Source organism: Oreochromis aureus, linkage group 3 (genome assembly GCF_013358895.1).
Source record: "Oreochromis aureus strain Israel breed Guangdong linkage group 3, ZZ_aureus, whole genome shotgun sequence".
Classification (NCBI taxonomy): domain Eukaryota; kingdom Metazoa; phylum Chordata; class Actinopteri; order Cichliformes; family Cichlidae; genus Oreochromis; species Oreochromis aureus.
Window position 1 is genome coordinate 70,174,006 of NC_052944.1, and position 13,492 is coordinate 70,187,497.

Consider the following 13,492-nt stretch of genomic DNA (forward strand, 5'->3'; position numbering starts at 1 on the left):
TCTCTTTCCTTCTTCTTTTTTTCCCCATCCCCTGGTCTTTTCTGTTCTGATTGTAATAACTTAAAATAATAACAACAAAAAATTCTAATTAAAATCTAATAAACAATGACAATCAAGTGGACCAGTATACCAAAAGTCATAATGCTCCACTTGGGAAAGCAAATCTGCTGTGCATTTTTCTTGGCCTTCAGACAATAATTCTTATTGCCACACAGACGGACAGGACAGGCAAAATAAATAAATAAATAAATCTTTAAATAAAACACAACCATTTAATGAAAACGTGCATTTTGAGTGTGCTATTTATTTATTTATGTTAGCCTATGGAGGCAGTATTGATGGTTGGCTTTTCTGCCTGTAGTGTTTCTTTATTAAACCATGTGTGAGAAGAGCCCATATAAATATAAAATGTAACTCCTCAGTGTGTTTCCCTGTAGCTGCGAATTAAACGTACCAATTTGACCTGGAAGTGGCAGTGATGTCTCTCTGCATTAATGTAAATATATATTATCATCTTCACTCTAAAACCCACCTTTTAAGGCTTTTCTAAACATCGGGGTCATGAATATTTTGTCGCCCACACCACACAGAATTCTTTTAATCAGGTCACAGTTTAACAGTTTTTAACGTTCGAGTGAAATTCTGATCAACAACCAACCGGTTTATTCATGTTAACCAACCGTGTCAGCGTGCGTGTGACAGAAAACAAAACAACATTTGACAAAGACCAGCTGGTTTGAAGTCATGCAGACAGTGCTTGCAAATCCATCCGACAAGCCACAGCACGTTTCAGAAGCTGCTCAGCATTTTAAAAAAAGGAGAGCCTCAGCTGGAGTAACTGGTTATGATAAGGTCACACATGGTCAATTATCAGCAATACTTCCTAGTTCATAATTTTTAATTATTTAATTCACACATCCCTGTGTTAATACACACTATATCATTTTCCCAGCTTGCCACTGATTCTAGAATTAATCATTTCTATGTAAAAACTGTTTTTTGTTTGTTTGTGTTTTAAATAGCAGCTTAGTGGTTGCCGAGCCACACCATTGCTATTACAGCCTATTAGATTTATCCAGTGTCATGTTTCAGTCTCACCTCATGGTGGCAGTGATGTCTTACTTTCATCTGTTTATGGAGTCAATTAATCAAATCAGAATCAGAATCTTTATTGTCATTGTGCTTTAAGAACAAAAATTGTATGCAGTTTATGTACGTATTACAGCCTGATGAGGAAACCCAAACACTCTTTTAGTCTCAGGATGTACAGGCTCTTTCATTACTACTCTGAACACTTTTGTGCGATTCATGCAAATTTTTGTTTGTTTCTTTGTGTGTTTTTCAGTAAGATGTAATTTCAAATGTAACTGTTCAACCAGCACAACAAAAGACAGCAAACACCAAAACTGGTTCTGCACATTTCACAAACATTACATTTTAATTTAGTGTTTAAAGCAGATGTTAATGCAGGTTGCTGAATTATGTTTTGAAACAACCTGAAGCACTAATTCTGTGTCACTCAAACTTTGCATGGACATCCTCTATGACTGTTAAACAGTTGAATAGAAATTAGCACAGATTGAACTGGTTAGTTTGTAGTGCTGTGGTGAGCTTTACAGTGATGCACTATGCTGGTTGCATTTGTCATGTTAATAGATCACATCAGGTGAAGCAACCATCATATTTAGATTCGGTCAGTGAATTCGACCTTTAACTTTATAGTCCCAAAAGTTAGAAATCAGCCACACAACTCATGAAACAGCTGCTTATATTTTACTGGTCAAATCCTCAAAAGACCAGTGAAGATCAGCTGATCACAGCCTGCACAAACTGAGATCTGCACAAAAAACACGTTATTTTCTGACTGACAGGTTAGGCTTAATTTATATTTACGTCTCTTTTGTTCTTTGTATTTATTTACAAACTCTTTCATTCACAGATACAGAGATGCAACAGAAGAAATACAGATTGCGAAGGTTTAAATGCATAAATGACAGTATGCAAGTATCCGCAACTGAAAATAGTTGTGGATGATTACTATACCTTTCTAATGTGACGTTGCTGTCCCTGGCTCTCTTTCTCCCTCTTTCCCTCTGTCTCTGTTCCTGTGCTACTGAGTGTAACTACCGCCCCTCCCCCCTCTGCCCAGCGCAAAGCACAAGGCTCGCGTGCGGAGTGAAGGAGCCGGCTCGCGTCGTTCACTTCAAAGATTCGGCTCTAAGAGCCGTTTCGTTCGCGACCGACACATCACTACTCCTCAAGTCGTCAGTTGTCAGACTTTACGTTTGAAGTTGCGGTTGAAAATTAAATCTGGTCGCACAGTTATGCCTTAAATTTGAGCTCTAAACTCAGGTTATGTTATTCCCTGAAAATACGGACGGACTCAGCCTTTTATAACTAATATCTTTAGAAGATCAAAGGACGGAAATGTCTGCTGTAACGGAGAAACTCTGCCTGACTTTGCTGTTTGTCGGGTTCTTCATGTTTGTCTCTGCAGGTGAGGTTTGACTGTTTGTCTGTGTGTGATATATACGGGTCAGAGTTATAGTACGAAGGAAGCTGAGCACAGCCAGGATGTGTTTGTGTTACTTAGCTCAGCTGGCAGTGACATGGGGGCAGTTATCCCCATGGTAAACAGGGCTTTTTGTTCCCAGCTCTCTGCGCCCGCACGTTTATGCGACTCCTTCTGCACAAAGACTTTTTTTGTGTGTCACCTGGGCCAGTCAGACATCATCAGATGATGAGGAAGTGGTGTTTAAAGCTAAAAGAGAAATGAAACAGTAAAGTGCAACATGTTGGTAACATAACTAAAGACGAATGCTGCAGAAAAAAATGTAGTGATTTGCTGCACAGAGCGGTGAAAAAAGACTATTTAAATACGAAAAAACAACAACCAAAAAAGCCCAATAAACACTACAGTTATAGTTTAACACTGAGCAAGCTCTTAGTGCTGCTGTTTATTTCTAATTTAACTCATTAGAGCTTTGAAACTGTATACTGGATCCATTTAAACATTGAAGCTTAATGTCCCACATTCACAACTTTGAAGATGACCATCTCCTCACCAGAGGCAGAGAATCTGTATTTTATTTAAAATATGCTGTAAATAAAATATGTCCTTAATAGATTTTTAATCACAATTTCATATGATGCCTGTGGTAGGTGACACTCGTAGAGATCATTTTCTGTGGGAAAAAAGTCATCTGATTCATGAAATGGCACTTTTAGATTAACAAGATAGTGTCAACACGTAAACACATACAGAAAACCCTTGCTTAGTTGTTAACCAGCTATGTGTGATTATTGACTTCCACTCTTAGAGTAAGTGAATCCAGACAATGGAAAGATGCTCTGATTATGCTTCTCCAGCTACAGAAAAGGTAGCATGCAGAGACCCACAGTGTGAAGTGCAACAATTACCAGAACAAGTTAAAACCTGCACCTGCGAAGCAAAAATGTTTCAAATTTGTGCTTTAAAAATGTGTGCTTGACTTTTTAGAAATGTTCTCTGGTCTCTCACCGACGATGAAATAAAATATTCGACCATTAAAATCCCAAATAACTGGAAATCTAACTCAAACATATACACAAACAACACCTTTAAAGTAAATCATTCCAATCACAGTTACTCTGTAATATTTACACACTTGGTACAGTCCACTTAGCAATTTTTGCGTGTCCATGTGTGTGAGTTTAATAGTTTCTGTAGCTGCTCACAGCGATTGGCTGCTGTAGAAGTGAACAGTTATATTTTGACCTTTAACCTCTCTGCTCTGTGTCGTTTCCTCTTTCAGACCAGAAAAACATCACAACTGAGTCTGGACAGAACATCATTCTGCCATGTCGAGCTCCAAACAACAACACAATCAGACTTGTAAAGTGGAGTAGAGATGACCTGGGAGATAAATATGTGCTATTGTACAGGGTTGGGCACTTTGTTCCAGATGACCAGCATCCATCTTTTAAGAACCGGGTGGATCTGCAGGACAGACAGATGAAGGATGGAGACGTGTCTTTGATTCTGAAGGATGTGACGATTAATGATGCTGGAACATACGAGTGTCTTGTCTTCCTGGAAGAAACACGCTCCTTGCAGTCGTTCACAAACATCTACCTGAGTGTTGATCCTCCAGGTGAGTGAGTAGAGTTGAGTGTGTGTGTGATCAGAGGTGAAGCTGCTTCCTGGTTGTTGATGTTTGTTTCTAAAGATGTTGTTGATGAGACTTTGTAGAAAGCAGCTGGTCTGAGTGATGTGATCAGAGTGCAGTAGATAATGTCTGACAGCAGTTTGAAGAGGAAATGGATTCTGTTCTGTTCTTCACTCATCACCTACCTGACAGCTGACACCTCACACCTGTTTCTCACCTGCAGGTCAGACAAGAGGATTCAGAGACCGTGGACTGATAGTCAGTTTGTCAGTTTGTACTGCGCTTGTTGCTGCTGCTCTCATTGGTTTTTTGATCTACTACAATCGTACATAACAGAGTCCCCACCCCAGTTAATCAGACTAACCACTCCAATCAGTAATTTTCAGTTAAACGTGCTTACTAATGCACACTTGGTCATAATCGGTTCCAGTAACTGAAAACACCATGGCACTATCAGCTATTTGGATGAAGAGAAGTTATGGATTTGGGTTTAGAAAAAGAAGGTTATAGTGTGTGAATAATGATCAAGAGCCAGCATTCGCTTCAAAGTGCTGCACCAGGGCCTCCGAGCACAGTGGTGCTGTGCTTTAACTGATTGTTACAGACTGAAATGCACTTTGACACACTTGATACATTAGTCAGAGTAATAAGAGAATCAACTGTGTCTGCAATATGCTTTTACAGGAGCCACGATAGTAACCAGCCATTCTAAGGAAATGGATAAGCTCACATCTGATGTGAGGCACAGGTAAATCTTGAATGGCCTGAATTTCGGCAGTGACTAACTCACCTGACTTTGTCACACTTCATTTGCTAAGTCACGGCAGCTCTCAATCACATTGAGCCAGATTTGAGGTGAGGATTGGCTCCTACAACCTGTCAAAAATAATTTGTGGTAAGCGCGGAACAGGCATACCTCACAGTTTCAATCACCAGCAAAGACAATGAATGAAGTTAATGATCCAGATCATCCAACAGACAGACCTCAAGACAGAATGTAGCTTCATTATGTATTCTTATCATCAGACATGTTCAGACTGTGTCCGTCAGAGACTGTGTAACTACTGTGTTTGCTCATCTTGTGCTTTCATTGGTTTTGTTTAAAGGGGGGAAAACACTGCTTGATATCAGGTTGTGAATTGACTGTACAGTAAGTACAGTATTGGGATCAATGTGTGTTTTAATTTTTTTAGCTGCTAGCTTAGCGTTTCATGTCAGTGGGAGAGGTTCATTTTTTTACATTTCTATCCTAATGTATGTGGGACATCCAGGATTCATGTTGCAAACAGACAGTTAAAAAAATATTCAATTTCTGAATTAAACCTTTTCAAGCTAAACATATCCCACTGATATGAGCAGTAAATACCTTTATTGGTTGTTTATTCTGATTACACATGGATGCAGTGTCATGTTTGTTACAGCAGCAGAATGACTCTTTGTTTTATCTTCAGGTTCAGAAGCTGTTTGTAAGTTCAAACATGTTCTTTAAGGTTTGAACCACAAAAACTGATCCTTATGTAGAGATCTACAGTTACAGTTTAGATAAAACAAACACTGTAAACACAGAGTGTAGATGAAACTCTGAGTTATAGACAATCATTAATCTGCCTGATGGTGTTCTGGGCTATTGATCAGCTAAAAATGAATGATGTGACAGTATTATGAAACAGAGGAGTGGAATAAGTTCCATCTGCCTGCAGAGTCAGATGTTCTCTCCCTGTGATCTGTGAATCTTTATTTTCTGACCTTGAAGATGCTTCAGTCTGTTTTACTAATGTTGGTGATGTAGTTTTTCTAGTTTTTGTTGTTCACTTGTTAAGGTTTAATAAAGACTTACACACAGTTTTGTTGCATGTTTTTCTTAATTCACTCTTCTTTTGTTCAACAATTTTATGACCTGTGAAATCACTCAGTTTCTCGTCTAGTTTTAATCTGGGATTCATGCAGTGCATCGAGCAGACGGCAGGCGAAACAAAATAATTTTACTTCAATTTTTTTTAACCTTTAGAAATCATGTTTAATGGATATTTGTAGAAACATCAAAATGCTTAGTGATCAAGCAGTCGATGCAATGCACTAGTAAGGTTTTGCATTGGGAATCTTACTTGGTCAAAAAGTACACAGTACTCACATATTTTCTTTTTTGTACTTGAAAATTCTGGTTTTGAGAATCTGGATGAATTTTATTACAAACAGCACATGTTCAGCAACCAAGTGTTAAAAACAAACCTTTGAAGCATCACTGATGATCTGCTTGTATCCATGTTAGTATTTAAAGTCCAACATCTCCCTCTAGTGGTCATATATAAACCATGTGTGAGGATGGTGTTAATGTAAAATGTGAATCATAGTGTTCCAGTCAGTCATCAGTGTGTCTCTGCACAGCTGTAATTAAAATGTGTTCAGAGGGCCTCAGTGTCTGATTGGTTCCAGTTCAGCTCCATAACAGCAGCGTCCCTGGTTTGATTCCTGTGTTTCAGCTCATATCTGCCTCTCTCACTGAGGGGGACGTAACTACATGGAAAGGAAGCAGTTCTCACCTCTGTCGTTATACTGATTTAAAAGCTGGTGCTCAGAGGAAGAGGGCGGGCTTTACTTGCTGTTAGTGACAGAAATGAAAAAAAGCTCAAATGAGTGAGAAGGACGATGAAGGAAACATCTGTGCTGTGTCTGCTCTGTAAGTAGAATCTCTGTGTTTGTTTGAATTCTTGTACTTTGACTGGCTGCAGGTTTTTTATATTACAGATCAACACAAAACTAGGACGGATGAGGTGTGCAAAAATTGTGCAGTACAAGTAACAAAAAACACTTCGAGAAATTTTTTACATTTTTGGCATGAAAGACTTGTTTTGAACTTACCAATGACTGTATCAGTAATCACTCAAAACCTGCCAGAAAATATGTGTACATGGAACGAATAAAAAGGAAAGATATAAAAAAAAATGAGGAGATACAATAAAGAGATGAGTCTGTGCTATTTTTGTGGAGTTGTTCTTTATGTTCACCTCAAATCAACCTGAGTGTCATTTCTCTTTAGTTCTGATCTCACTGCTGAGCTGCACAACAAACCAAGGTCAGTAACCTTCTTCTGTCACAGTTTAAACCTGATAAATGCTCACTGATATGACCTGATTGGGTTCATGTTTCACAATGCAAAATTAAACAGATCATCAGTTTTTCATTTTAACCCTCACAGCTCGTCTGACTGTGAGTCCCAGCAGCTCTCAGTTCTTTGAAGGAGACTTTGTGTTTCTGAGCTGTGAGGAGGACGACAGCTCTGCTGGATGGACTCTGAGGAGAAACACAAGCAAACAACAGAGGACACAGTGTGGAGATGGGTGGGGAAAACCAGCTGGTTCCACTTGTGACATTGTTGCATTCCCACTGGATAGTGGGGTTTACTGGTGTGAGTCCAGAGAGGGTCCCATCAGTAACATGGTTAACCTGACAGTCACTGGTAAGCTGAGTGTGTGGAGTTAGTGTTGATGAAGCTGTGTGTAAATGGATGAAATGCTGTAGTTTGTCTCTGTGTTGAGGTGGATCAGTGATCCTGCAGAGTCCTGTCCTCCCTGTGATGGAGGGAGATGACGTCACTCTGCTCTGTAAAACAAAGACCACTCCCTCCAACCTCCCAGCTGCTTTCTATAAAGATGGCTCCCTCATCAGGAAGCAGCCTACAGGTCACATGACCATCCAGCATGTTTCCAGGTCTGATGAAGGCCTCTACAAGTGTGACATCAGCGGTCATGGAGAGTCTCCATCCAGCTGGATCACTGTCACAGGTGACACACTCACCTGTCTGTGTTTCTGCAGCTTTCAACATTCACAATGTGACGACAACTTAATGACTGTGTTTGCTTTATTTTAGACAAACCCACCACCACACCTCCACCTACATCCACACCTCCACCTACATCCACCTCTCCTCCTTGTTCCACCTCCATCACTATTCCTCCATCACTCTTTCCTCCTGTTCTCTCTGTGTTGTCATGTGTTGGCTCCTTGTGTGTTGTGGTTCTACTGGTGTTACTGGTTCTACTGGCACGACGATGTGTTCACAGGAAACCTGAAGGTGAGACTCAGACTTCCTGATCTTTGAGTTTGTTATACTTAATAATCTGGACTTTTCGATGGATATTTTTTTACAAGATGCTGTGCACTGAAATGTTAACCTCTGACCCATGTACCGGGAGGCAAAAAGGGAAGATTCAGTTTAATCAGTTGTAACACGTAGTCAGTTATTTCTGTAAACAAACACAGCAGAGCCTCGTTAGCATCAAACCGCGGCTAATCAAGAAAACAAGTTTCATCACGCTAAAACCAAAATTTACCAAACTAGCCACCAAAGAAAACCACAATGTCTGACACTTGATAAACAATAACCCAATAACCTGTTTGCAAAGCATAAATATGTATTTGAGACTATGACTTGTTTTCTGACTAACTCGATCTCCCATAATAACTTAGAGCTATTTTTGTTTTAAAAAATCACAATTTTTTGGCCAGTTACAAACATGTGATTAGATGAGGGCAAGTGTTGTAAATTTAGCATCCCATGTTGCTAAAATGGTGGAATTGACATGACGATGGTATTGGAATTCCATTGGCTCGAATGCTTAAGAAGAGGTGTCTGTCATGTAAATCAGCAAATAGAAGGTAAAGTTGAAAAGGGACATTTCCAAAACTTGATTACACACAGAACAAAAGGCCCAATGTACCTGAGTATGTGTGTAATTCTTAAAAAAAATATATTAAAAAAAAAACAATTAGTAATATGCAATGTAAATAAAGAATATCTGCTGTTCAATTTTTAAGAAATTTCAACTGACAGATGGTGCCAAAATGTGCCAAATGGCAAAATATCAGGTTATCTATTCATTAACGTGTGTAATTTTTACTATTTCACCTCAAAACCATAAATCTTTGCACAGAAAATTAACTTTGACACAGTAATATCTGTTGTAATATTTATGCCTCTGATGAAATCTCACAAGTTTTATTTTTATTTTTATACCAAGATTGTTTACAAAGAGTTTGTAAATGTCATTTTTGAGCAGGAACCTCAGAAAGATCATTGTGACTCAAAGTGTAAATCTTTTTTAAAAGCTATTTTGGAGAAAAGTCATCAAAACATTTAACAACATTTGTAATATTTCAAGTGCTGTCAAAAAAAATGCATTAACGCAAATTAATCCGCCATCACAGTCAACGAGATTAAAATTTTTAACGCAATTAACGCATCTGGAGTGCAGAATGACTCAAAAGCCCTGAAATGTTTCTGTCAACACATTTCTGGAACTTTGTCCAAGTAGAGTTACCGTCGCGCATGGTAAATGGTCTTTATTTATATAGCGCTTTTACTAGTCCCTAAGGACCCCAAAGCGCTTTACACATCCAGTCATCCACCCATTCACAAACACATTCACACACTGGTGATGGCAGCTACATTGTAGCCACAGCCACCCTGGGGTGCACTGACGGAGGCGAGGCTGCCGGACACTGGTGCCACCGGGCCCTCTGACCACCACCAGTAGGCAACGGGTGAAGTGTCTTGCCCAAGGACACAATGACCGAGACTGTCGAAGCCACATGCGGAAATGGGCAGTTGATCTGGTAGTGACGAGAAGCTGAACCAATCAACTCAATGTGGAAGATGATAAACTCACATCAGCCCTCTCGATGGGAAATTTGAGTATTAAAAAAATAACAGGACGGAGCACACAACTGACAACGTATTATGCAAGAAGGAATTTCTTTTTGCCGAAGTCCTTCCAGCTTAAAATATCACATTGACGCGAAGCATATGTTAGTCGGGGATGCTGCTAGCACTTTGGCTAACGCGTCACCCAGCTTGCCACAAACCACTCACGGAGCATCGGGGACTCAGTAAATCTACCTAGGACATATTGACTGACACAATTGCCCAGTGGATTGCAACAACCTGCAGACTTATTAATATCGTTGAGTAAACACACTTTACATAGCTATGGTTCCTCGTTTCAAGGACTTGAAGTTCCTCCCCAAGAGTGACAGAGAGAGAGTGGATAAAAGTTTACAGATTTTTTGTTAACATGAATGTGCAAGATGTTCAGTAAACTTGTTAAGTGCGTATATATTCCCTTTTTTACTAGAGACGGTTTGCTCATGCAAAATGAAATGTGATTAATATAGAATAAGGTACTGCACTGCAGTGGCTTGACTCATATCTATGTAAAACAGAAGTCTTTTTTCACAAAAATATAAAATGAATAAATAAAAAATTAAGTTGCATGTGTTGAACCACAACGGTTGTAGATTAAAAACATAACTTATTCATAAGGACATCAACAGAACTTGTATGATGTGACTTTTAGCTTTTAGCTGACTTTATGTGACACCAACATTTTAAATTCCATAACATCAGTGATGTACTGTGTTTTATTTTGTTATGCAGCTGCAGTCTGCTCAGCAGTGACAACAGAAGATGTCAGTTACGGAGGTACAGCTGCTCTTCTTTGTCTCTGTCATAGCTCACGTCTATAGCCAGGAGCTCAAGTTCATTAAAAGTTCATTTGAGATTTGGAGGAAAGCATTTTCGGTGCAGTGCAGTTTTTAAAACCCAGACCAAAAAGTTATAGTTCCCTGTAAAGCAGCAGAACCTTGTTTGGCTACAACTTTCCACAGAATAACTTTGCATGCCCTTATAATACGGGAATTTTTGGCTGCATGCTTGGTGGACAATAACAAACATGCCCACTAAAGTCATGGTATTTTGTTTAATTTGTTCCTAGAGAGAACATATTGGAAATTTTTTAATTAGAGGATCCCACAGTCTATCCATTTTCTTCTGCTTATTTAATTCAGTGTTCAGATTTCGTCCTCTTTGTATGAAAGGCTGGGGAAAACCTGGACAGTTGGTCAGTCTATTGCAGGGTTACCACAGAAAAGACAGGCATTCACTGCCACAATTAACCTAAGCTCATGCATGTTTATGGACTATGCGAGGAAGCCAGAGTATCTGGAGAGAATGAGGATCATGAGGATGTGTAATCTCCATGCAGAAAGGCCCTATACAGCCCATCTTTGCTGCTTTCATAGGAAATATAAAATCTCTAACTCTACAGGCATCGGTTAGCTTGTTAAATGTTAAAGTTCATGACAGTACAATGAGAAAAAGACTGAATGAGTGTGGCTTGTTTGGAAATGTTGTGAGGAGAAAGATGTCTTTGGTTTGCAAAGGCAGTCTTGGAGGAAATCATTCACAACTACCTGAAAGATTGTTGAAGTGTTAGTCAGTCTGACTGGCATTACTAGAAATTCAAAATGCTTCAACGGTGGTTTAAATGCAGACTTCAAAAAAGTTTGTAGTAGCAGTTTTGGAGTGAAATGTTTGGTGTTTCATGCAATGTTCAGAAATCTTTTACTTTTTGTACTTATATATTTTGTTTTTTAAATTCATCAGGTCCCAATCAGCCCAAATAGCAAAAAGAAAATAAAAATGCATGACATTAAAAAAGTTCGGGTCTTAGGAGGTTAGAATTTGTGGCCATCCATTATCTCTGTTTCTCTGTTGTTTGGTTCCATGTTAAGCTCCCTCTTCTTGTTCTTGTCTTGACTGCTGCTTTAAGGGGCTGACTGGGCACTTGTGTATTTTTGTGTTGATTTAGGAGAAGTTCAGAAAATCAATCAATAAAGTCAAATTTCTATTTTATTCTAAAGCAGATGATTTTAGGTTTTCTCAAACAAATGAGAAATAATGTATTGGTCTGGTTTTGATATGCAAAGGAGTTGTTAGCAGGACGAATGTGTTGTTAAAATCAAAGACACAAAGAGACAGACTGAAAAGGCCAAATGACCTGCATGCAAAACCACAGCATCTATTTCCTGTTGATGATTCTAGTTAATTGTACTGTAAGGCAAATGACACTTGCCACCGCAGTTTGTCCTGGTTTAGCTAACGACAGTGTTCATGTCGTGAGAAAGTGTTTGCTTTGTGTTCTGTGGTGACCTGTCTCAGTTTGCACAGAAAGAAGACGATAGCTTTGTGATCATACGCCTTCCTTTTCACAAGATACCTCACACACAGGAGGTTAACAAGTGAAAAAAAGTGCTTCTGTTATAAAAGTTATCACACAATCTCTGCATAAAAAATATAAAATAGCATGACCATGGCTGCAATATAATATTGTTATACCTGCAGTAATTTAAATGTGTTCTGTTTTGCAGAGTATGATCCAGCTCTGACTGTTCGCTCAGCAGTGAGAACCGAAGACATCACTTATGAAGATATCACCATCAGCCCAAAGATGGCCAGAGGTACAGCTGCTCTTTAGCTTTAGCTTTGGACACAGTCAAGCTAGCTGCTTTCAGTGTTCACGTTGAGCTAAGCTAACCACGTTCTTAGTCAAACTTCTCATCTTTCTTTCAGAGAGACCAATTAGTGTTTCATAAAAAGTTGAATTATTCCTTTAAAGTAAGAGCAGAAGAACAGAAGAGAACAAAACAGGCTGATTATAAATCGTGCTTACGAAACATCCTGCACAGTGTAAACAGAGTTCAAAGCTGTTATGATTTTTGGGCAAACCTTGGGTAAACCTATCTCCACTTGTGTGTGATTGTATCAACCATAGATCTCACAGAAAAGGAACTTCCCATACGTTTATCGTATGTGCAAATACTCAAGCTCAAATTCAGACCTTTTGTTTATGATGGAAAACCAATCAGAAGAAATTGCCTTAAAGCGAGGAGCAAAATAAATTTGCTTAAGGCGGAATATGAACAGAGACTGCATCAAGGCGTCTTTTTACATAATTAAGGAGTGAAAGCTGCCCTGCTGAGTAAATAAGTAGAAGCGCATAACTTTACAGAGATAGCACATCTGCTCTTAGCTAACATCGCCATCGGTGCTAACAGCATATCCTCCTTAAGCTGGTTGGTTGTTGCTCTTTTTTTTCTATGCAGCAAAGATTTTTTTTTTAACCACTACAATAGCAAAGACAGCGGCGCGATTGCAGCTACATTTTAGCTGCATTAGAGCTCCACACAGTGAAAAATCTGTCATTTAAAACAAACGGTGATCTTTACTTTTTAGCATATTTTATTATGATAAAACTTTTACATATAACAGCTTTTGACTCAGCAGATCACAGATCACAGCAATGTTTTAACTGATAATTGGTTGCATTCATATTATTTTAGAAATAACTTTTTTGTCACCAAAGATAACTCATCTTCGAGTAAGCAGGATGTCAGACAAGACAGTAAATAGTGAAAACTGACCCAAAAAACACATATTCTGTTGAGCATTTGGGTGAAGGTCTACTTTCATCCAGTAATCTATAGAATGGAAACTTCATGGTTCCTGT

General features: G+C 38.9%; 1 protein-coding gene across 2 annotated transcripts; it reads left to right on the forward strand.

Moving 5' to 3' along the window:
- Nucleotides 1-2,169: 2,169 nt before the first annotated feature.
- On the forward strand, nucleotides 2,170-6,813 carry LOC116328096 (programmed cell death 1 ligand 1-like). 2 transcript variants are annotated; one of them, XM_039608042.1, is made up of 3 exons: nucleotides 2,170-2,497; nucleotides 3,795-4,133; nucleotides 6,629-6,813. In XM_039608042.1, exons 1-3 carry the CDS (start codon nucleotides 2,428-2,430, stop codon nucleotides 6,649-6,651), a joined length of 432 nt encoding a protein of 143 aa, XP_039463976.1. In that variant the 5' UTR covers nucleotides 2,170-2,427; the 3' UTR covers nucleotides 6,652-6,813. The 2 variants fall into 2 exon arrangements, with proteins under 2 accessions (XP_039463976.1, XP_039463975.1); XM_039608041.1 differs by lacking the exon at nucleotides 6,629-6,813 and adding an exon at nucleotides 4,372-5,991.
- Nucleotides 6,814-13,492: the final 6,679 nt, after the last annotated feature.

Coding starts and splice junctions, on each gene's coding strand:
- LOC116328096 (XM_039608041.1), top strand. CDS start 2,428: ATGTCTGCTGTAACGGAGAAACTCTGCCTGACTTTGCTGTTTGTCGGG. Junction 2,498..3,794: donor CTTCATGTTTGTCTCTGCAG/GTGAGGTTTGAC, acceptor TTCCTCTTTCAG/ACCAGAAAAACATCACAACT. Junction 4,134..4,371: donor CCTGAGTGTTGATCCTCCAG/GTGAGTGAGTAG, acceptor TCTCACCTGCAG/GTCAGACAAGAGGATTCAGA.